The sequence below is a fragment of the Lepidochelys kempii genome, chromosome 25 (assembly GCF_965140285.1).
Source record: "Lepidochelys kempii isolate rLepKem1 chromosome 25, rLepKem1.hap1, whole genome shotgun sequence".
NCBI classification, from domain to species: Eukaryota; Metazoa; Chordata; order Testudines; family Cheloniidae; genus Lepidochelys; species Lepidochelys kempii.
The window spans coordinates 6732563-6754403 of NC_136404.1; the positions used below are offsets into that span (position 1 = coordinate 6732563).

General features: G+C 59.0%; 3 protein-coding genes across 8 annotated transcripts in view; 1 reads left to right on the forward strand and 2 right to left on the reverse strand.

Moving 5' to 3' along the window:
• LOC140903111 (uncharacterized) overlaps positions 1–9353 on the forward strand; it is a 32207-nt gene extending 22854 nt beyond the window's left edge. For 2 of the 4 annotated variants that reach the window (XM_073323885.2, XM_073323887.2), the window contains 8 exons: positions 283–399; positions 809–880; positions 1343–1417; positions 3027–3090; positions 3558–3614; positions 4363–4459; positions 4993–5100; positions 7794–9353. In XM_073323885.2, coding sequence (XP_073179986.1) covers positions 283–399; positions 809–880; positions 1343–1417; positions 3027–3090; positions 3558–3614; positions 4363–4459; positions 4993–5100; positions 7794–7809 — 606 coding nt within the window. In that variant the 3' untranslated portion in view covers positions 7810–9353. The remainder of the gene's footprint in view (positions 1–282; positions 400–808; positions 881–1342; positions 1418–3026; positions 3091–3557; positions 3615–4362; positions 4460–4992; positions 5101–7793) is intronic. The other 2 variants (XM_073323886.2, XM_073323888.2) reach the window with 2 other exon arrangements.
• Positions 6463–15926, reverse strand: TEKTIP1 (tektin bundle interacting protein 1). Its single transcript, XM_073323889.1, has 4 exons — positions 15739–15926; positions 14729–14961; positions 11229–11354; positions 6463–10643 (listed from the first exon to the last, which is right to left on the reverse strand). Exons 1-4 carry the CDS (start codon positions 15810–15812, stop codon positions 10501–10503), a joined length of 576 nt encoding a protein of 191 aa, XP_073179990.1. The 5' UTR covers positions 15813–15926; the 3' UTR covers positions 6463–10500.
• Positions 15927–17564: 1638 nt separating this feature from the next.
• FZR1 (fizzy and cell division cycle 20 related 1) overlaps positions 17565–21841 on the reverse strand; it is a 31399-nt gene continuing 27122 nt past the window's right edge. For all 3 annotated transcript variants that reach the window (XM_073324697.1, XM_073324695.1, XM_073324698.1), the window contains exon 14: positions 17565–21215. In XM_073324697.1, the coding sequence (XP_073180798.1) occupies positions 21174–21215 (42 nt within the window). In that variant the 3' untranslated portion in view covers positions 17565–21173. The remainder of the gene's footprint in view (positions 21216–21841) is intronic.

Sequence of the window (21841 nt, forward strand, 5' to 3'; positions counted from 1 at the left end):
TCCCGCAGGGACCATGGGGCAATGGCTCAGCCCTCGGGGCACAGCTGGAGGAGGCAATCCCCACCCCCACGTGCCCGACCCCACCCTCGCCGCTCTGGCACCCCAGCGGCTCCTAGCTCCTGTCTCTGCCACCGTGGGGTGCAACTCCCCCGCCTGCCCTGGGTCCTGGGGACCAAAGCAATCAGGGGCATGTCCCTGGCCTTGGGGCCTCGCCCCTCCCAGAGCAGGCGTGATGCCATGAGCGATGGGCCCATCACCCACTGGACCCCTCTCGCCCTGCAGGTGGTGATCCCCGTCTCCTCCATCACCGTCCTCAAGAAGGCCAACACGGCGCTGCTGGTGCCCAACGCCCTCAGCATTCGGACCGTGGAGGGTGAGAAGGTGCGAGCAGAGGGCAAGGCACGTGGTGCATCTACCCGCCCACATAGCACAGGGAGCGGAGTGAGCCCGGGGTAGCCCATGCGGTGCCTTCCCCCGTTTGGCACCGGGAGCAGAGCGAGTCCCAAGCACAGGGCAGATCATGCAGTGCCCCCCTGCCCCTGGCACCAGGAGCAGCACAAACCCCACTGAGGACTGGGGGAGTGCAGTGAAAAGCATCGGTAGTGGTGAGAGGCTGGAGGGATGAACTGGTGGGCAGTGAGTGGACAAGCGAGCTCCTCTGACCAGCCTGGGATAGAGGCAGCCACATGGGTGGGGAACCAGCTCCCAGCATGGGTGGAGTGGGCATGGGAGTGGTGGGAGGGTGGACGCTGCGGCTGTGCGCTCCCCGGGAATCAGGCCAATCCCTTCTCCCTCTCTCCTCCTGCAGTTTCTCTTTGTCTCGATGCGGACCCGGGAGGCCACGTACCAGCTGCTGCGATCGGTCTGCAAACACCTGCAGGTGGGGACTGTGCCAGGCTTTTGTGCCTGTTCTCCCGTGTCTCTGGCTGAAGGGGCTGAAATGCTAATGCCCATCTGCTAATGCCCCGCCATCCTGATCCCCAGCTAGTCCATCCCGGGCTCCCCTTACTCTTGCAGCTCTGTCGGTGCCCCTCAGTCCCCACGGCCATGCCAGACCTTCTTCCCCCCCGCCCCACGCACTGGGCTGATGCCCCTCGTTCCTGCCCCTGGCCCATGTGTTCCAGACCGGAGGGAGTGAGTCAAGCTAATGTACACGCTGAGGAAGAAGGTCCCAGAGGTGACCGATCCTGGGCCTCCTTGTGCCTGGGAGCCGTCCCCCAGGTCAGGGGAAGCCTCCGTCTCCTGGCCTGCCTGTGCACCGTGCACCAAGGGCTGGGCTGGCCAGCGTCTAGCAGGCTCTGCTGCCTGCCGGGGGCTCACTCTCCTCGTTGTTCTTGTCCAGGACGGGAGCACGGGCACCAGCCCCCTGGCCTCGCCCGCCAACACCAGCTCCGAGCAGCTCCACGAGAAGTCTCTGGTAAGGTCCCCGACTCCCTGGCTGGTGGCACAGACTGTGGGCAGCAGGGCAGAGGGGCTGGTGCCGCCGTTAGCAAACCATGGAGATTCCTGAGAGCTGGGCCAGCTGCCCCGAGGCCCTGACAGTGCCCGGGGCTCTGCGCGGTCCAGGCGGCCCAGTACCCACTTGGCGCCATGCTGCCAGGTCACAAAGTGGGTGGGGGTGACTCTTTAAGCCCTGTGTGCGCAGGAACACACCTGCCCGGGCACCCTGGTGGCTTGGACGTGCCCTTGGTCACCCGGCTGCTGCCCAGCTCCAGGGGCTTGGGCTTTCCCAGAACTCATGTTGTCTGGTCTGGGTGGAGGTGGCTTGCGGGCCAGCAGTCCTGGCTGTCTGGGGCTTCTCCGTGCCCCCTTCTGCCGCTCTCGGCCGGGCTGCCCCAGTCAGACACCCCCTGTGGGGGAGCTGGGACCTGTGAACCCAGGGCACACGGAACTGTGGGCAAAGCCCAACCCCGGTTCTAAACTCCCAGGAGTGGGAGGGGCTCTGAATCCAAGCCCCAGGCTGAGCCAGACCCCTGAGCTGGCCCCCTGCTCCTCAGCGGCCTCTCCCTCCCTGCCTTGGGGATCCCTAAGCCGAGGCTTCTCCTTTGCCACTTAAACCCGTTGGCATTGCCAGTGTCTTTGCAAAGCGCACGGGGAGCACACTGAGCAGGGCACTTCCGAATGCAGCAGGGGCCCCATTGTTTTCAGCAGCCCCCTGCCCAGTGTCACCCAGGGCTCTGGCACCCCTGCCCTTCGCCACAAAGCCCTTGGCAATCCCAGCCAGATCACAGGGCATGAATCACCCCCACCCTGGGTTTGATTGGCCCGGAGCTGCGAGCTGGCCTTGTGCTTGTTATCGGACTAGGGCCCTGCCTGAGGGGCGCGGCAGGGCCCGGCTCAGACACGGGCGCCAGGAGCAGCACGAGTGGCTCAGAAGCCACCCTGGGCTGGGGGGAGCCTTGGCGGAGCTGCTGGACGGGGGCTGCCCAGGACTCGGGGCTGCAGTTCAACCCATGTCAGACTGTCCCCTAGCTCAGTGGGTCGAGACCCCTCCTCAGATTCTGTCTGCCCCTCGTCCAGAGATGGGGGAACTGAACCTGGGGGTCCCCCGCATCCCATCAGGGAGCTCTGACCCCCGGGCTAATGGCTAAGGTGGGTGGCAGCAGCTTTGAGTGGGGCCTGGGCCCCCAAACACGCCACCGGCTGGGCCCCGCCAGACGCCCGCCGCCCCTGGGTTTGTGACTCACTCCTGGGTGCAGGCAGGAGGCGGGAATCCAGGTGCCCACAGGGAGGCAGCGGTGCCCAGGCCCAGGAACTTAGGTGCCGAGAGAATTTTGTCCGGCAAGTTGAGGTGCTGAGGGAGGCTAGTCACCGGCAGGGTGAGGCAGGAGTTCTGTGCACCTCCGAGGGGCCAGAGTGAGGACTTGGGGGTCTAACTGCTCTGAGCAGCCAGCCCTGAGCGGTGCTGTGACTCGGAAGCAGGTTGGGGCTGGGGCTGGGGAAATGGCAGGAGGAGGCAGAGACCAGCGAGCAGTGGGGAGGGAGCCCAGGGCCCCTTTTGCGACCTGCAGCTTTTCCCCTTTCAGACCTCGAGCCAATCGGACCTGGAGCTGAACCCCCTCGAGTCTGACGGCCTCCTGGACCAGCAAGGTGAGCCAGGGCCCTCAGCCGCGCCCCCTGCCCAGAGCCTGGCCCCGCAGCCCTCGCACACTCAGCAGCCCACGTGCAAATGAGCGTGCAGCGAGGAGCTCCCTAGGGGCCTCCTTTCTCTTCCGTTCCAGGCAGCATCCTGCGCCCTCGGCCTGCCTCTGAGTGTCACAGCGTCCGGCTAGGAGCATGGCTCCAGTGACAGCCGCTTGTATTAGGTAGAATGAGTTTGACCAGCCTCCACTCAGCCCCTTCCAGAGCCATGGCGGGGCAGAGCTGGTGACTGGTGGCATGTGGCCCCAATCTCCTGCCCTGTCTGGGCCACAAGAACCCCCCAAGGCAGACAGAACACACCATGCCCGGCCCACAAGCCACAGCCCCCCAACCTCCCTGGGGGCGGCACACGGGAGCCTGGCACCTGGCTGGGCACAGGCAGCGCCAAGTGACTGGGTATCCTATTGTGTATGCAGACGGGCTGGGCCCGAAGCAGAGCAGAGAGGGCGAGGAGATGGCAGTGCCGAGCAAAGGTGAGTGGATCCCTCAGGCCCACTCAGGGTCCCTGGCTTGGCTCGGGGTGGGGGTACCCAGGCGGGAGCCCCTGTGTCTGCTCTCCTGTGGGCACTGTGCCCCAGTGCAGAGCTAAGGTGGTTCCATGGGCCCTCCCCGGTGGCCATCCCTAGCACATGTCAACGGGCACCCGTCTGCAGCCACTCAGGACATTGTGACAGGTGTGTCCCTTATAGCTCTGGGCAGCTGGGAAGGGAGGTAGCTGGCATCCCTTGGCTGCTGAGCCCCCATCCCAGCGGGTCCTAGCAGGCTCCAGATGTGCCTCCCAGCTACACCTTTGCCCATAGGGCAAAGAGCTGCTGTTGCGGTGTTTGGTGCCAGGGCATTGGCACATCGCCTCCTCGCCAGCCCTGCTGCAGGGTCAAGGCGAGTCTGACCAGGCTGGCCTCCCTGCAGCCACCCCCGACTGACACCGGGGGCAGAGCTGGGCCAGCTGGCCCCTCTGCAGGCGCTTGGCATGGACCTGGCGCAGGCCGTCCTGCAGCTCCCTTGGCTGCCACCCGTTACACGCACCAGGCACCAGGCAGGGAAGCCAGTCCCTGGAGGGGTCATCTCCTGGCTGCAGAGGGTGGCTGCTATGAAGGCTTCTGAGGGCGGCTGGCAGTCCTGGGGGGCTGTGCAGTGGCAGATCCCCCCGATCCCTCCCAGGGTAGCTAAGGACCACAGCCCTGCCTTCCCCCCATCAGTGACCGCTCCTTTTCCCGGCAGAGGGGGCGTGGCCAGGCAGGCAGACGACGAAGACGCCCAGGGGCTGGTGGGCGCAACTGAGCACCCTCAACGTCGTCATCCTCATCTACCTGCTGCTGTGAGTCCCGGGGCAGTCAGCCCAGCGGGCCCCAACAGGGCCTATTCGAGTGTGGCACTGGGCAGCGCTCATAGCAGGGCACCATATGCCAGTGCCTGCCCCCCCCCCCGTTAGCTCCAGTGCCCCAGACGCAGCCTGGTGCTCCTGGCACAGGGGAGATGTGGTACTGGGGCAGAATGTGCCGGTCTCTGGTTCTGTGCGCCGAAGCCCCGGCCGGCTGGTGCCCTGGCTGCCGGCTCCTGCTGTGCCTTGCACAGACTGACCCTCTCGCTGTGTGCGTGGCACCTGGGGGCAGCAGCCTGCTGCATTCCCTAGCTCCCTGCCAGGCTGTGCCACGCTCGGCGGCTCCCAGCCATCACACGAGAGCTTGGAGTTTGCGGTTCTACTCTGGCTAAACCCAGCTCCTGTGGGCAGTCTGCCCTGGGGTCCAGGCACTAAGCAGCTATTCGTCAGCCCGGCTCTGCCAGGTGAATGCCCCTGCCCGGTGTGCCAGGCTGGCCTAGCTCTCTCTGTTCACACGGGCCTCCCCGCAGGGTGGTGGTGTTGCTGCTGTCCTCGGGGTACATCGGCCTCAGGATCGTGGCCCTGGAGCAGCAGCTGATGTCAATGGGGGCCTGGCCAGAGTTCGACCTGCAGCACCAGTGAGTAGCAGGACCCCGCGGGGGGAGCTGGGAGAGGAGAGAATCAGCAAGCGCGGAGGGCCCCAGCCCCCGTTCCCAGCCATGGTCCAGGGCAACAGTGGGGACCCCAAACCCTGGGTTCCTTGGGCAGGTCACATCCCCTCTTCGGGCTGTTTGAGGGGCGGCTGCTGTCTCTCTGGTGTCTGTGCTGGGCCTGGCACAAGGGGAGAGAGAGCAGCCAGCCAGCCCCTACTGGCTGGGCGTGTTGGGGGACCCCCAGCCCCCCTGGTGGAAAACACAGGGCCCTTAAGTCAAGACTCCCACCCAGAGCCACGGGAGCTGGACCCCAGGGCCGGCACTGCACCGTTTGCAGGGGGCTTTGCTGGGGAGCTGGGGAAGGCAATGCCTAGATCCTGGTGGGCCAAAGGACTCCTCGGTATCTGCTCCAGTGAAAGCCCCTCAGTCCTTTGCCCCCCGCAGGGCTGGGTGTCTGCTGGCGTGTGGCACGCAGCCTGGGCGTGCAGTAAGGGGCATGTGAGGAACTGCCTGCCTGCCATTTTCTGTTTGCCATCGGGTCCTGGGCCGGTAACGTCCATGCAGCCAAATCTCAATTCCCCGACGAGCCAAGGAAGCGGGACACCAAGGGGGGCACGTGGCCTCCACCCGTGACTTCTCCCCACCCAGCCTGGGGCCCCAGTGCTCTCCCCATCCCTGCCTCAGCCCACGTTACCTGGGGGGGCTCTGCCCTCCTGCTGTGGCGGACACTGCCCCCAGCCCCGTCCTCCGGCGGGGCTGTACAGACCCAGGAGATGAGTGTGGAAGGGCTGGGGGGCGGTACAGCCGCGCTGGAGGAGCTGCTGGGGTGGGGCCGTCCCACGGTCACCGCGGCGGTTCTCTGCTGAATGTGCCCTCCACGCTCAGCTGGGGACTTGGGCCTCCAGGCCCCGGGGCAGGGAGGGGAGCAGCTGCCAGAGACAGGAGCCCCTTGCTTAAGTGGGGTTCGCTGGGAGAGACCCAGGGGAGCAGGGGGGATTCCTCCCCCCGGCCCAGCCTGTCTCTGCCTCCCCTGCCCGTGCCTGGCTCCTGCTCCCAGCTGGGAGCTCTGCTGGGACCCACAACTCAGCCCTGGCCCTGGCAGGGAACAGTGGCCACCCTTCCTCCCCATCGCCCTCGGCCCTGAACCGGGGCAGGGCCCCCAGCCCGGCACAGGCCCCATGAGGGAGGGGGAGGGGGAAATGAGGAAACCGAGGCCCAGAGATGAAGTGATTTGCCCCCAGGAAGTGGTGAGGGGGCTCCCCCAGCCCAGCGCTGTATTCCCACATCCGCCAGCTCCTGTGGGCCTCCACTGGATACACGCAGCCCCCAGTCACGCCACCGGCACGAGGCCCAGGGCAGTGCTGCAGGGAGCCCGGCGGGGCTGTGCCCACAGCCCAGCATCTGAGAGGGGGCAGGACGAACGGGGGAGGGTGCCGACGCCCTGGCAGCAGGCAGGATTCCCCAGGGCGCTAACCCCTGCTTTTGGCAGAGGCTCAGCAAAGGCAAACGGGCAGGGAGCCGCCCCAGGTCTGCGACCGACACTGGGCGCCGAGGTACGGGGCACGCAGGACTCACTGGAGCCTGCAGCTGTTGGCCCTATGGAGGGCAGGCGCTGGGTGCAGGGCCAGGCATGGAACCCAGGAGTCCGGGCTCCCAGGCCCAGGGCGCAGCAGGCAGCCATGCTCCTGTCAGTGCTGTGCAGGCTGTGTTTGTTCTTTAGCGGGCGGAAACGAGTGTCAAGTCCCTGGCTCTGGGCCCATGGCTGTGGAGCCGCTTGGCCTTTTCCTGCTGTTCCCTTTACGCTCATTTCACATGGGGTGAGGGGGGCCCCAGCTGCAGAGCAATTGGCTTTCTGCCTCCCTGTCCCCTCCTAGAGAGCCACGGCCCCCACTCCGGGTGCAATTCACCACCTGCTTGGGGTTAACGGGAGGTTGCCTCGCTAGTGCCCGATCACCGTGTAGGGAAACAAAGGCGAGGGGGTACCCAGAGCCCCCACTGGTGGGGCTGGACCTGCTCCTGGCCTGCTGCGCTGTCCCCCCAGCTCCATGCCAACCGGGGGGCACTCATCACCCCCCCCCCCGCCAGCCCCTTGGTCAGTGGCAGTTCCGGGTTGTGGGGGGCAGGCAGGGGGGACTGAGAACAGCGCCTGTGATCGGGGCTAGGGTCGGCACTGGAGCAGTAATTACACCCCATTTAGTCAGCAGCGAGCGATGGGAAGCGACCGGGCTGTTATCCCCAGGGGCTGGGAGGCCGTGTCCCTGCAGCCACCACAGCCCGCCCGATTGTGGCACCGTGTGAGCAGCCACTAGCCTGAGGCTGGCAGGCTCGGCTGCACCAGGAGCCCTGGCCCACGTGGGCTGCGGGCATGGCACCAGTGGGATGCTTCGTCTGCAGCTGGCCCTCGGGTTACTCTCCAGCCGCAGCCTCAGGACCCTGCCGGGAGATTTGTTAGCTGGACGAAAGGTGGCATTACCACCCCCTGCCGGGGGAGTCGGCTGCAGTTTCAGCTCTCGGCCCCCCAGTAACTGGGGGGATTCCATTTGTTTACGGAGGAGGGGTTGAACCCACGCCAGGTGCCCTCTGAGCCAGCCTGTCTTTTCACAATATTGCTGCCCCCCACAGCTGTAGTAATTTGCCCCGCTCATTTGCTTAACCAGTTTTCTCTTGTTTATGTGAAGATACAAGACGACCTGAAACCAGGGCGGAGTCAGGCTGCGCTCAGCGCCAGAGCCTCGTGCCCCCGAAGGACCAGGCTTCCTGCTGGCAGATGCCACCCTTAAAAATGGGCTGGAATCCCATGGCCACGCATCAGCTCTCCCCCCATCCTGAGCTGTGTCTTGCCCTCAGCTGAGCTGGGGCTGATTTTTAAGGAGACTGGGGGAGGGAAATTAACCAACAAGGCCTGGACCAGGAACCACTCCTCGCTGCTGAAATGCAGACAGAGCAGTGCGGATGCAGAGGACAAGTTGAACTTCTCCTTCTGAGCGGTCAGGAGCTTCAACGCTGTGCCTTAAAGACCCCCCTGTGCTGCGTTTCATAGCGCACCAGCTTCCCTTTGGTAACCTGCAGAAGCCCTGGTGCAGCTGATTTCATTGCACGCGGGCTTCCCACTCAGCCACACGGTTTGCAACCTCAGCTGTACCGGACGCAGGGATTGAACTGCACTGAGCAAGCAACTTTCATGCAACCCTCAGCTGAGGCAGCAAAACCGTGATGGAATCGGTCCGGCTGCTGCGTCCTTGTGCCAAAAAGGAAAGGGGCGTTTTCGGCTTCCGCCTGGGGCCCTTGGCGAGAACACGGATCACAGCTCCAGCCGGGCCGGGAGGGGAGCCCTGTCCCGCGTGAGCAGCTGCATGGCTGTCACAGTAGCTGTGCAAGGGTGCTGGCCTGCCGGGCCCCAGAGGCAAGGACAAGTCTCCTGCTGACCTCCCTATGGCGTTTCACTCCTCCAGCACTGAGTGTCACGGGGACGCTCTGGGCCCCAGCGGGGCTCCCTTTGGGCACGGGCTGCTGGGGGGGCTGCTGCTGTCAGACTCCAGGGGCCCCAGCCAGGCCTGGGGGAGATGAGGCTGCTGCTACAGCCGTGGGGGGGGGGGTCCCCTAGCACCACTGGTCACAGCCCCTGCAGCTGCTGGGAGGACTCTGGCAGTGGGTGGGCCATGGGTTCCGGTCAGTTACAGGCAGGGGGCTGGGGGTCCGTGTCATAGCACTGAACCCAGGGGGTATGGCCCCCGCCCGTTCAGGAACCAAGCCCAGCACCCCACTGCCCAACCGGCTCCAAGAGCAGAACAAGGGCCCAAACCCACCTGCTGGTGCCACCCACCCCAGGCTGGGGTGAGAATCCAGGTCAGACTCGCGCCCTGTGCCCATGGGCCAGACTAGCCAGCCCCTCCCCTGCTCTCCGTTGAGCTTGGCACAGTTCCTTCCTCCAGTGCTGCAGGCCAGCGCTCAGAGTCGGGGTAGCCAGGTGATGCCTGGGGAGAGGCTGGGGGCAGCACCGCAGGGCCGTGCCCCAGCCTGGGCAACGCCAGACACTGCCCATGCCCGTGTGGGCACTGTGCCTACCCCTGGAGTTCAACCAGCAGGATGAGCCATTTCCTACAGCCCCGTGCTGCTGTCGGCCGACCCTGGCAGCTTGCCTGTGTCCGTCCCCCACAAGCCCCCGGGTCCGTGAGAGGAGGGTGGGGTAAAGGGCTGGGGTCTGTTGTTAATAAAGACAAGTCAGCCTCACACTCCAACTCGTGTGTCTGCAGCAAAGCTCTAGGCCTACAGGGAGGGCTGGGAGCCCAAAACAGAGGGATCCCACGGGATGGGGGCCACTTGAATCCCTACCATTCCCCTGCCCTGCAGCAGGACCCTCCAGCCTGGACCCCGGGGGATGTTGGGCCCCTGCCTTGCCAGCTCCCAGGACTGGCTCTGGGCAGGGAGAAGCCAGGGATGGGGGCGCTGGTGAGTGAGTGGGTCCTTGAGAGAGCAGGGGTGGGGAGGAGGGCCAGGTAAACCCAGCTGCCCAGGCAGGAGAGGCCTTGGGGGGGGGGGGGGGAGGCCAAGGGGAGGGGGATAGTCTCAGGAAGCTGCTGGCCCTGCTCATCCTTTCATGGCTGGGGCAGAACTGTTATCAGCCCCTGTGGCTGCCTGGAGTGGGAACAAAGCAGGGGTGAGAGGGTGGGTGAGCCCTGCCCCGGGCACGGCCAGCTCAGGGCAGCAATGATGCTGCCGAGGAAGAACAGAGCAGCAAGCCTGGGGGCCCAGCATCAGCCATATCCCCTACAAGGCCCCAAGCCAGTGTAGGGAGGAGCCCAGAGCAGGTTCTGCCCTTGGCCCCTTGTGCCAGGGGAAGGGAGGCCAGGGGACTAGGGGTGGTGGGTGAGCCCGAGAGCACCCTAGTAAGTGCATGTCAAGGGGAACCTGGGCCCAGCCCGGGAGCACAACCAGCCAGGAGCCCTCTTGCCCTGCCCACACGCAGCGCCGGTGCCTGCCCGGGGCAGAAACGAAAGTTCGGGGGTGGGGGTCGCTGCTAACCCCTCTGGCTGCCACCCACTCCGGCCCCAGGGCTCGGCCGAGGGGCAGGGGTTGGGCAGAGCAGGGAAGGCAGCCGGGAGTTTCCCGTGTGGCGATGCTGTGTGCTCCCGGCGGGAGGGGGAGCCCGCTGGGGGTGGCACGGCCCTGGAGGCGGGCGCATGGGTGGGCAGGACCTGCTGCCAGCTCAGCCTGCGCAGACACAGGCCTGCCACGGGTACTCCATGTCCCCAGGGCTGCTGGCCACGAGCCCAGCCAGCCACGAGCCCAGAGCCAGGCTCATTGCAGCAGGACTCCCAGGAGAGCCCCTGGCAGCCCCACTCGCTCCCCTCAGCCCCCCAGAGGCAGCCTGTGGCAGAGCAGCGTTTACTGGTTGGTGGAGGGCTGGGCGCTGAAGAGCGGCCAGGTGCGGAGGTCCCGGGTGGTGAAGGCAGGCCTGTGGGCAGCCAAGCAGGGGACGTAGCCAGCGTGGCCCTTCAGCTCACTGCTGGCGCGGTTACGGTTGACAACTGTCGAGGGGAGAAGAGAGCAAGTGAGTGGGGGGCCTGGGAGAGACTCCGAGAACCACATTGGAAGCAGCCAGGCCTCGCCCATTGATTTAACGCTGCTGGCCCCTTCACACGCCTTCCCCAGGGCGCTCGGGATGGTGCAGGTCTTAACCCTGCGTTGCAGCTGGGGGACAGGAGAAGGGACGTGCCCCACCTGTGAGAGGCCATGGGGACAGGACAGGGGCCAAGCTGCACCCGAATCCACCTCCCCCTTTACAAACATACTCAGGCTAATGGCATGAGACTTAGCACTGCTCCGGGCCTCGCCCCCAGCCCCCCCAGCAAAGGAGGGGCCAGATCACTAGCCCTGCCCCGAGAAGGAAAGCGATTTGCCCAAGGTCTTGCAGGGAGTTGATGGCAGCATGAGGGGCAGAAGCCAGGAGTCCCCCAGCACACTGCCTCTGGGCCCCCTGCGTGAGTGTGTGGGGAGGGGGGGACAAGGAGAAGACTCAGAAGCAGCAAAAGGTCCGTAGGGGGTGGGAGTCAGTGACCTGCTTTGCCCACTCACTCCCCCCAGCCCTAGAGATCAAAGCCACAAGCTCTTACCATACTCCTTTCCGAGGACGGGTTTGTCTTTCCACAGGAAGGCCCCCCACCTGGTACTGGGCTCCAAGTACTGAGCTGGGACCACTGGGTCATACCACGATACCTCCCGCAGGTGCTGGGCATAGGCTGTTGGAGAAAAGCAAGCTGAGCAGAGTCACCGGGATGGGGCCCAGGCGTGGATCGAGGAGATGCAAAGCATGTTCCAGCAAACCCCACGACAGACTGTGTGGGAATGATCTTCACAACAGGCAATGTTCCTGCTGAGCTCAGCCAGTCAGCGAGGGTCTAGTGCCTTGAAACCCGCAGGTTCCCCTGCCTTATAGTTATTTATCCTACTTAACACAGCTCTGGCTAGTCTTGATAATGTGATCCTTTTCTTGTAACCATGTAAACTCCGGGCCTCGTTAATGTCTTGTGGCAAGGGGTTCCACTGGCTGGTTAGGCACCGTCACATGCAAAGGGTAACATTTTACACCTCAATCATACTGCAATCAGCCTCGTGCAAAATACTGGTTTTAAATGCATAGAAAAGACATTTCCCTGGCCCCTCTCCCCACTGCCTCAGCTTGTCAGTTACTTGAAAACTGATTTCCCCAAAACATCCCAAGGAGTCACCAGGGGGACAGGGCCTGGCACGGAAAATTTCAGCCCCCAAGGAGATTTTCCCAGGAGGTCACAAGCGAGTGCCTTTGTGTCTTGCAACCCTCTCGTGAAGCGCAAGAGATTTCAAAGCTGAGCCCGCGTTCCCCAAAGAGGGAGGAGCGGGGCTCTGGAAAGACAGGGTTTAGGTTGGGGTATGTGCAAAGCAGCAGCCAGGGCAAGGGGGCAGAAGGAGTTCTTAGCCCCTGCATTGCAGAAACTCAGGCCCAGCTGATGCAATTTTGCATCACACCCAGTCAGCGTGCATCTGTCAGCATGGATCCGTCTGTGCTGACTTGCCTCATGCCCTGATCCGTGGTGTCCCGGCCCCGGGGCCTCCTGCCGCAGTGCAGAGGAGAGCTCCTTCTCCACCTCCAAAACGCAGGTACCAACCTTCCCTGCACAGCTGTTCAGGTCCTTCCAGCTGTTGCACAAAGAATGTGAGCTCCCTCTACTGGACTGTTGGTGCATCATACTGACGCCGAGTGTCCAGCACGGCCCTGATTCCCCAACGTGCCCCCGAGGGCCCTGGCACGTTCCCACAAGGGGCAAATGCGCAGAAGCAGCAATGGGTGCGTGACTCATGCAGAGCATCAAAGCCTCAACTTGCTCCCACTTCCCATAACCTTGGGGCACCCTCGACCTCCCTCCCCCAATCACTGCCCACAGCCTCGCTTGCGTACGGCACAGCCTTGACGCTGCCTCTGTGGAAATCCTGCATTTCCCCTGGCCTTGGCTACAGCAGCTCTGGAGCAATCCCTTCCCCCACTCCCACGAGGGCCGGTTAGCCAGGCTCCAGCGCACACGCATGGTTAGAGGGGGTCCCATCGGCCCGGCCTGGGAATCAAGGTCAGCTCAAGACGTTCCTTTAGAAAAAACCTGACAGCAATTAGGCCACTGCTCTCATCTTGGACAGTCAGCTCTTCAGGGCAGGGAGCGTCCCCTTGGTCGGTGTTTGTTCCGCGCCCATCACAGTGGGGTCCCAGGTGCTAGGATAACACACTCACTAAAAACTCATCATGTAGGCAGGTTGCCATTGCTACGCTCAGCTCACTCCCTAAAAGGAGCCTGGCACGGAAAGATGCCCCATGCCATTAATTTGAATTTACCCACATCACCTCTGTCTTCATTGTAGAGAGACGAGACTCCCATGGCCTATAAAACTTGATTCCCCCGTTGCACCGATCCCATCGGCTCTCACGCCAGGGCCGAGCGAGCGCAGAACTGGGCTGAAAGCTAATTGGCCTGACGCCCCGTTACCCTGCAGCTAGTGCTGTGCAGACACAGGGCAGCAGACAGCCCCCGGAGCTTTTAGGGCATTGGTTGGGGCTATTATTAAATGGCTGCTCCAATCGTGTGTTTAACACATATTTAGCCAAACAAGAGGAGAAGAATCTGCAAGATAATCAGTCAGGTTTCTTTCAGCACATTTAGTGACATTATTAGTAGTTTTTTTTAAATTAGCGAAGTGCCTTGGGGCATGTCTCCACTGCAAATCCTCCCACCCCCACCTGGCAGTGCGTGTAAGAGGCCAGATCTACAGCCCTGTGCCCCCAGGGTTTGCGCTCCCGGGCCGAAAACAGCTGTGCTGACTATCCCGCTCCAGCTCTGGGACCCGGCGAAGGGGTGGGTCTCAGAAGGCAAATGGGAGTATCTGTACAGCTGTTTCCAGCCCTGGAGCACGAGGCTGAGTTTGAAGCCCTGGACTCAGACTCGCTGCTGCAGGGTTTTCTTGCCATGCCATTGGAGTCCGGGCCCGTGACCGCAGTTTCTGTGCGCTGGGGGCTGGGGACACAGAACATGAGGCAGGTCCCCTGCCGCCACAAGCCTTAGCAGAGATTTTTGAAAAGGACGATTAGTCAATGTTCTATTTCCCAGCATCCTACAAACTCGTCTTAAGGACAATACACATAAGTAGCCAGCCAGCAAGCTGCGATCAAGAGCCCAATGCCTCAAGGAATACAGCACCAATGAAAGCTTTCTGCTCTCTGACACTCAAGGTAGGTTCTGTTTAGGCCCCTGCTCTCCTCTGGATTCCAGTGCCGAGCAGCATAGCCCCGGCTGGGAACCCGGCGTGAGGGGAGCATTCAGAGAGGCTGGCGTGGAAATACGTTTTAAACTTTATCATCAATCATTATCGGCCTTTGAGATCCTCTGATGGAAAGGGCTGTACAAACATTTAGCGTCATGACTCCATTGCCCGGTAGCTCTTGCTGCCGTTTTACAGGTAGGGAAACCAAGGCACAGAGTGGTTAGGTGATTGGCCCACATGTCACACAGCGAGTTGGGGGCAGAGTTAGGAATGGAACCCAGGATTTCTGCCATAGTGCAAGACCCAGAAGTGAGCAGCCACCCGGCACATTCACCCCCAGTTACTGAGTCCGCACTGGGGCTGCACTCCCCTGGGCAAGGTGCTAGGAACACTGGGGTCACCCCCACGGTTCTTGGTGCTGCACTCTATTGTGGGAAAACTCGCCTGGCCTTGCTCAGCACCGTGCCCGTCTGCAGAGTGAGACCTTCTCCAGAACCGTCCCGGGCGATGACAGGAGCCAGCTGTTGGTATCAACGGGATGAGTTTTGGAAGCAGGCGGCTGGTGCCCTGCCCCAGGGGAGGCATTTTGACAGTGGCTTGTCACCCTGTGCAGGCCTTTGCAAGGGGCTCCCGCGGGCTGCAGGCAGACATGGGGCAGCCGCAGGGTTTAGTGGCTGGTGGGTCCCGCTGTGGTGAACGGCTCTGGGAACTGTCTCGATCTGCAGACAGGCAGAGTGCAGGACACGAGACCGAGGGCGGGTTTCAAGTTCCGCACACTGGCGCTCTCTGTCTCTGCACGCAGCCCCCACTCCCAGCCCCACCTCCTTACCAGGGGGCAAGGTCTTCCGCTCCCTCTCGGCATGGGAGCGGGCCCAGCGGTGGTAGGCCTCGCGGCTCAGGCTGTTGGTGAGCGTGTACCAGGCGTCTCGGTTGTCGCTGTTGGTCAGCCCCGTGTACCAGGTCTGGGAGATGGCATCTTGGCCCATGGGGGTGCACTTCCAACGCACGGCCTGCTTCAGGATGGGGGCATTGCGGGGCCCGTGCAGCGTGAGGTACTCGTCACTGCGGGCAGAAAGGAGTCGTCACTGCACTATCTCCCGCTGAGGGAGGGATCGCCTGGCCAGTGGGACAGGGAGAGAACACGTGGGGCCAACCTGTCTCCTGCTCCAGGGAGCGCACACAGGGAACTCAGAGCCAGGCTGCTGGGGTCAGGGCTCAGCGAGCTGGGGCAGGAGCTCAGAGAAAGCTGCTTCCCACAGTGGAGAATGGGGGATCCCTAGGACACCCACATGGGCTCAGCTAGCAGTCAGAACACGCATGCGCACACGTGTCCTAGGTTTGGCCAGGGGTCAGAGGGCACACGCACATGCTAGTGAGTAACCAACTGCTGTCTAAAGAAGGCAAAGGCTGCCTGTCAGCCACACGCAACATACAAGAGCCCAAGATTTACATGGAATGGGAGCAGGGGTCCATTGAGAACCTGGTAATGAGGGAGAACAGCCAGCAGTGAGGGGTACAGCAGACCGTTGGTTTCAGGGTTGCTTCCCATCCCCACCAAAGAGGTATTTTGGTTTCCTCTTGGCGCCAGCTTGGCTGCCTGGCAGACTCAGTGCTACTCACCTTCCGTCACAGACCCCCTCACTGCATTCTGGGAGCAGATCATCATCCCCACTCTACCACCGGGGAAACTGAGGCCCAGAGAGGCAAAGTGACTGAGCTGGGATTGGGACTCAGGAGGGCCTGGCTCCCAGCCCCGCTTCTCACTGCCACCAGCCAGCGAGGGATTCCAGGTATTACAAGAGACAGAGACCTGCAGTCGGACGCCGGCAAGCCTCTCACCTGTACAGTGGTGTCGGGAAGTCTGTCTCCAGCGTCCCCTGAGGGACATATGGTCGGTCTGCCTCCAAATCCATGCCCCCTGTGCCTGCCTTGTCCAGGCCACGCTGCCCCTGCCTGGGCTGCTGCCGGCTCACTGCTGCTGCCAGTCATCTTTCTGGGCTACTGTTGCCCAACACAAAACATGGCAACCATCCCCTAGCAACCAGGCTGGCAAAGCAGGAAGCAGCTAGACTCTGCCAGGAGTGGCAGGTTTAGGGCAGCTGCCCTGGGGGCGGGATTCAGGACCATTCCCTCTGGGGGAATGGGAAGGTCTTCTTCTGGCTCCTCTCAGTACAACAAGGCAGGGTGCCCTAGGATCCGATCTGGCCAGACTCTGCTTTTTTACACACACACACACACACACACACACACACACACACACACACACAGACCCACCCCCGGCTCGATTACACCCTTGTGAGTTTGCCTCGTTCAGTTCCCACACATGTACGCTTCTGGCTGGGCTGCTAGGATTTGCAATGCTTCCCCCGCCAAGGTGTGTGTGTGGGGGGGTGTTATAGCAGTGGGCAGCCTACCTGACTGACACTTTCTGGTCAGTCGCTTTTCTTGATCCATTCCTGCCTGTGGGGCAACGCACAGACCCCTGCCGTCAGTAACCCTCAGAGCAGGAGGGCAGGATAGCTGGGTAGCCTTTTTGCTGCAGGGAATTCAGTTTTCACCCCAATGACAAGATCCTCCCTCCAGCAGAGAAGCCTCCCAGCAGCACCCCACCCGCCTAGACAGGACGCCTAGTACGGCATCGCACCCATCAGAGTAGGGCAGATAGTGCGCAGCTCAAGCCAAGCACAGGAGAAAAGTGAGGTACGGGGACTCCAGCAGCAATCAGCTCCCTAAATTCTCTCTTGCAAGCACAAAGTATTTGAGCCAGTTACCAACTCACAAGGGAAGATTAAACCCTCCTTTAGCTCTGGTGCTTTAGCCAGCCATTTCAAACCTCTCTCCTCCACAAAGGGCACTTGTGCTCTCAACGGGCAAACTGAAATCTGCACTTCTTCCTTCAAAGGGAGACAACGGCCCAATCTATACACAGTGCCCAGCAGCACCTCTGGGAAAAGCATTCCTTCCTGACCCCTGTGATCTGTTTATGTCCTGAAGCATGAGGATTTGGTTGTCCCCATCTTGGCGCACACAGCTGCATGGATTACTATTCTTAGTAAGACAAGGGTGGGTGAGATAATATGGGAGGTCTCACCATCTATAACCTGACCACTACCACCTTGTCTGTCTAATATTCTGGGATGCACTAGGCTACAACTAATCTGCAGACGCTGTTTAATATGTCACCCGCCCTTTAGTGTTCAACCACCACCACAACACAGGCTCTGTCTCCCGGTGTGCAGTGCCTTGTCCAGGGCACTTGCCCATTTCCCCAGTAGTATCGCCCATCTGGTCTCTTAAATCTTTCCTTTGACACAAGTGACACTCATTTCTTTACGCAGGGTGGATGCAAAAATCCTCTGTCAAACACTGCTTAACATCTACAGTGGGGGTAGTCAATAGATAGTCCCCAGTCCAAATCTGGAGACTTTTCAGTGGACTGCAGGGCTCACAGAGGCCCAGGGCTTCAGCCCTGCAAGGGGGTGCTTCAGTGCCAAGGTGCTTCGCGTGGGGCTGAAGCCCTCAGTCCAGGCGCACTTCCCACAGGGCTGAAGCCCCACCGGAGGGGCACCGGGACTCGGAACGTCAGCCCAGGATCCACACAGCACTTTAAAGCATAACATCACTCACAAGTTTCACATGAAGCTTTAAAGAAAGTGACACCAGGCTTAAATTCACAATGTATTTAATGCCAGTTACATTGCTTTACATGAAAAGTTACAACGGTCTCTATATTTCCCCCCCCCACCATATGATGCATTATATGTAACAACGCCACAAGTTCTTAGAATTTACCTGCATAAACTCTGGGGAGACCTTTCAAACTGCCTGAACTGTACAAGTCAGAAACGTTATGGTTCATACATTGAAATAAGTGTACGCAAGTTTTTTTTCTTCCATTTACAACACTATTGAGCACACTCCAGACAGCCAATCGCTTCACACGAGTTGCATACATGAGATTCTAGACACAAATGCCCCCAGCACCCCCTCCCCCCCGAAAGATACCTTTTGAGGACACTCCCCTGGCCCCAGCAAACTACCTCCTTTGGCAACTGCATGGGTAACGGGGAAATTTGTGCTGGTATTTTTTTATGTCCACTAAAGACGTTCTTTAACATTGCTCTCCTCCCCTCCAACCAGGTAGCCGATACATTCAACCATAAACCAGCTATGGGATCAGGAATCAACTATCCATCCCTGCTAAGCAGAACAGTAGAACACAAAGTAACCTGTCCTGCTCCCAAGGCAGGCGTTAGCCCAGCCTTCCGAGCAGGGGGAGGATTAGGAGCGCGATCGTTTTGAAACAGCGTTGACAGAAATAAGGGGCGTGTTGTTAGAAGCAGAGAATGACACATTGAGCCTACCGAAGGATGCTCCCTCTGGACCAAGATCTCTGTCGAATGCAATTCTCTGCTTGAGATTTCAGTGCAACACACAAGAAAGCTCCCATGCGTAACCGCAGCACAGATGCCAGAGCATCTAGATTTCTAATTTCCCTCCACGCCCCATTATATTCCTGGGGATTACTTCAAAACCAAACCCAACGCTGCAGGCCTAAAGGAAGGGGAGGGTCTGCTCCCCTCTCCTTTCCAAAGCAAATCCTCCCCAATAAAAAGCAAAGCTCGTCTCACCATGGGTTCGAATGTTCCTTTTACCAGCTGCTTCAGCAAGGGTGGCTCTCTGATGTAGGGCGCACAAGCCTAGGCTGATCACATGCCTGACAAACAGTAAAGCTTGCTCCTCTCCAGCTTCTGGTATTGGGGCGGGCAGAGGGGATTACTGTCAGTATAGTTACCAGGACCATTGCACAACCTAGCCTGTACCTCTCCTTCCCGCCCCCCACCACGCCTGCACACACCATCAGACACCTTCCGAGTTTCTCTCCTCATTAAGTGAGCACTTTTACACAGCTTGAGCAGAGACAAATTTACTCCCCTTTCAGGGATGGTTTCCTGGTTCCTCTCCATTTAAAGATTTTTCTCCAGGAGGAAAACGTTTGGTGGGTGGTTTGGACATTGAGCTAGGGGTCTGGGGAACAGTTATCCCAAAGAACAGATCGCAAATGAGAAACTAAGCCACAGAAGTAACTTGCAGCCATATTCCCCCTCCTCCCAGTCACTGATTTAAGACATGCATTACTTTCCTCTGGTCCTTTCTCCATTATAATTGCCCCAGGGGGTGGAACAGGCACCCGTGACAGACCATGTTTCACTGCAAGTGATGCCTTCAATTCAGACATGCGTGCCTGGCTTAACGATCTGACAGGGTAACAATTCCCCAGTGCGTTAGCGATGTGATGGTTAAGGATGCCAAACATGTAACAAGCAGCAAGAGAGGAATCAGGAGGCCATTGCAGAACATTTTTACAGTGCCTCAGAATTTTGTGGAGAGAACCAGAGTAAAGCGGATCTGTGATGAAACGCTTTTTCGGAGGAGTGTGGGAAGGAGGCGATGGGAATATGCAGGTCCCATTTTTGGCTTCAAGAGCTCCAAGGCCGTCAGTTTTGCTAAGGAACACAGCGTATTCCGGGCACACTCAAGCCTCGAGAAGCACTTGTAGCACCCAGAGACCAACATCCACGCACTAGCTGTAAATGGCACGCTTGGTCAAGGCTGTAGTGAAATGGAATCACAGTTCACGGCAATTCTCTTTGCCAGACTTGCTACCTGAAATTTGCCCTTTCTAAAGGAGTCACTGCTGCTCTAGAGAAGCAGCTGCCTCCCACACCTCCCCCCCTGCAACCCAGGCAGTATGGTTTCACAAGAAGGTATCTGCCTACACACTATGTACAAGAGGACAAGGTCTATATACACACACATACACAACCACACACACACCAGCCAAGAGAAGAAAGAGGCAGCACTTACATCCAAACATTTTACAAAAGGAGGCGAGGGGGTGGGCCGAACAGCCCGATGCACAGCAGACGAGCATTGGCACATGTACAAAGTAGACAGGAACTGGCTGCTGCAAGCATAACAGCGTCTCTTTAAATTAAAAGCAAGACACAGACACACACGCACACACACACACAAGTGCTTAGCATCACACCTCACTGCATTATTTCAACAAACTGGCAGGATCTCTCTCTTCCTGAAACTTAAAAATGGGCCTCTGGCTCTGACCTAATTGAAGTTTAAAAAAAAAAAAAAAAAAAAGCAACACTTCTCCCTTGCCTAGAACCCCTCGCACACAGACTTCCATACACATGATGTTTCTTCCGTCCCATGTGGAAGACAGGCAACAATCTTACAGAACCTTTGTCTTTGAAAACAGATCCACAATAGTCTTTCTTTCTAAATCCATCTCAACTGCTTTTGTCCTCAGAAAGACACTGCAGCAATCAGTCTGCAATAATTGGCACAGCATAAAGCTCTAAATAAATACTCCTGGGTCTTTAAAAAAAGCCATTGTTTCCCCATTAAACTAAAAGTCTTGAGACCGGCTTTGAATGTGTAATATCAATAATTCTTTTTAAAAAAATAATCTTTGGATTGTGCAGTAATCTTTCCTTCAGAAGAGGCAGCTGCTGTTAAAATCTTTTAAAAAATTCTCAGCTCAATTTTTTTAGCCAGATACTAAGCGTGCTGAAAATTAAACTCTTAGGTGAACGTCCATGTCAAGTATTAGTCACTTCTTTAAACGGAAGAGAAAACTGTGTGCCTGAGGAAAATAAGCAGTTCTTTTTTCTACTTGGAATATTAGTGCCAAGCAAAAACAATACCCACTCTACATTCGAGAGGCTTCTTCCCAGCTCTAACTTTTTGTCCTCTCCCACCAATAAAATTTGATCAAGTCTGACTAACTCAGACTTGTGTCAAATCAGAGAATGATGAAGAACCCAGAGCAGCATTCCAAACCTCTCACAAACAAATCCCACCTCCCACAATACTCATCTCTCACAGAGGTTACAAAGCAGCAGTTGGGATGCCCTTGGCCTAGTCTTCCTTATCATGGTCCACATCACACAAGTTCTACCCTATGTATAAAATTAGATACTTTAGTTTTTCCCTCTTGCACCTGTTCCCCTTTATGAAGAATGTCATATTCTTAACCCTTTGATAATTGCATCACCCTCCCAACCCCACCCCAAATACTGTCCAATATGGTTCGCAATCATGTATTTAAGAAGAATCTTGAAAGTCCAGCCTCCAAACCCACTGGCACTCCCCTTCCCCTCTTCTGGTTGATAGCGAGAGGTTCCATACAAGCCAAGTTAGTGGTTTTTTCCTGGCACATCGTGCCGGGGTCCCCTGGTGTGCAATTACAGAGTTTACCGTATCCTGGTGAAGAGATTTAGAACAGACACAGACTCCTGCAAAAAATGAAGAGAAAAGTTTTGAACCCAAGATCCCCACTCTAAATATTCACTGAGAAAATGAGTTGAGCGCAGACAGCTCCACCACACTGCCTCAGCCCTATCCCCCCACACACTCATTTCTGCCACGAAGCCAGGGCTCGAGGCAAACCAAGCCAAGGGAAATGGTCTGGGGCTCGCCCAACATTAGAGGGCAAACCTTCATAAGCATGCCCGAGTCGGATATTGGTCAGAGATCAACCTTCCTGTGCCCATGCACGTATACAGGGTGCAGGGTGAGCGTGAGCATGGCAGAAGATGGTATGGGCTAGTTTTGCAGTACAAGTTTCTGTGAAACAGGGATTGCTGTGTATATCCTACAGCAGAGCCACCAGAAACCAGATGAAGAAACTGCTGGTCTCTGTCTCTCTGTGGTCCCTCCACATAATATCTCGGTTCCTGGCATCCTCTGCTGTCTCTCCACATCTGCTCAAGATGCCTGGAGACTAACTTTTCAAAAAGAGCCCTCCAGACCCCCATGGAGAAGTCATCTCTGGAATGGTGACGGTTCTCAGAGACTTAAGGGAGTTTGATCCTGTCTCCTAAAGCCATTGTGCCAGAACTGAAGAATACGTATACAAATG

What these genes read in the sequence shown, in the direction of transcription:
- TEKTIP1 (XM_073323889.1), bottom strand. Translation starts at nt 15,812, where the DNA reads ATGGATTTGGAGGCAGACCGACCATATGTCCCTCAGGGGACGCTGGAG. An exon ending in GCGGAAGACCTTGCCCCCTG is followed by an intron (nt 11,355 to 14,728) that starts GTAAGGAGGTGG and finishes TTTCTCCAACAG; the next exon opens with CCTATGCCCAGCACCTGCGG. An exon ending in CGTCCTCGGAAAGGAGTATG is followed by an intron (nt 10,644 to 11,228) that starts GTAAGAGCTTGT and finishes TCCCCTCGACAG; the next exon opens with TTGTCAACCGTAACCGCGCC.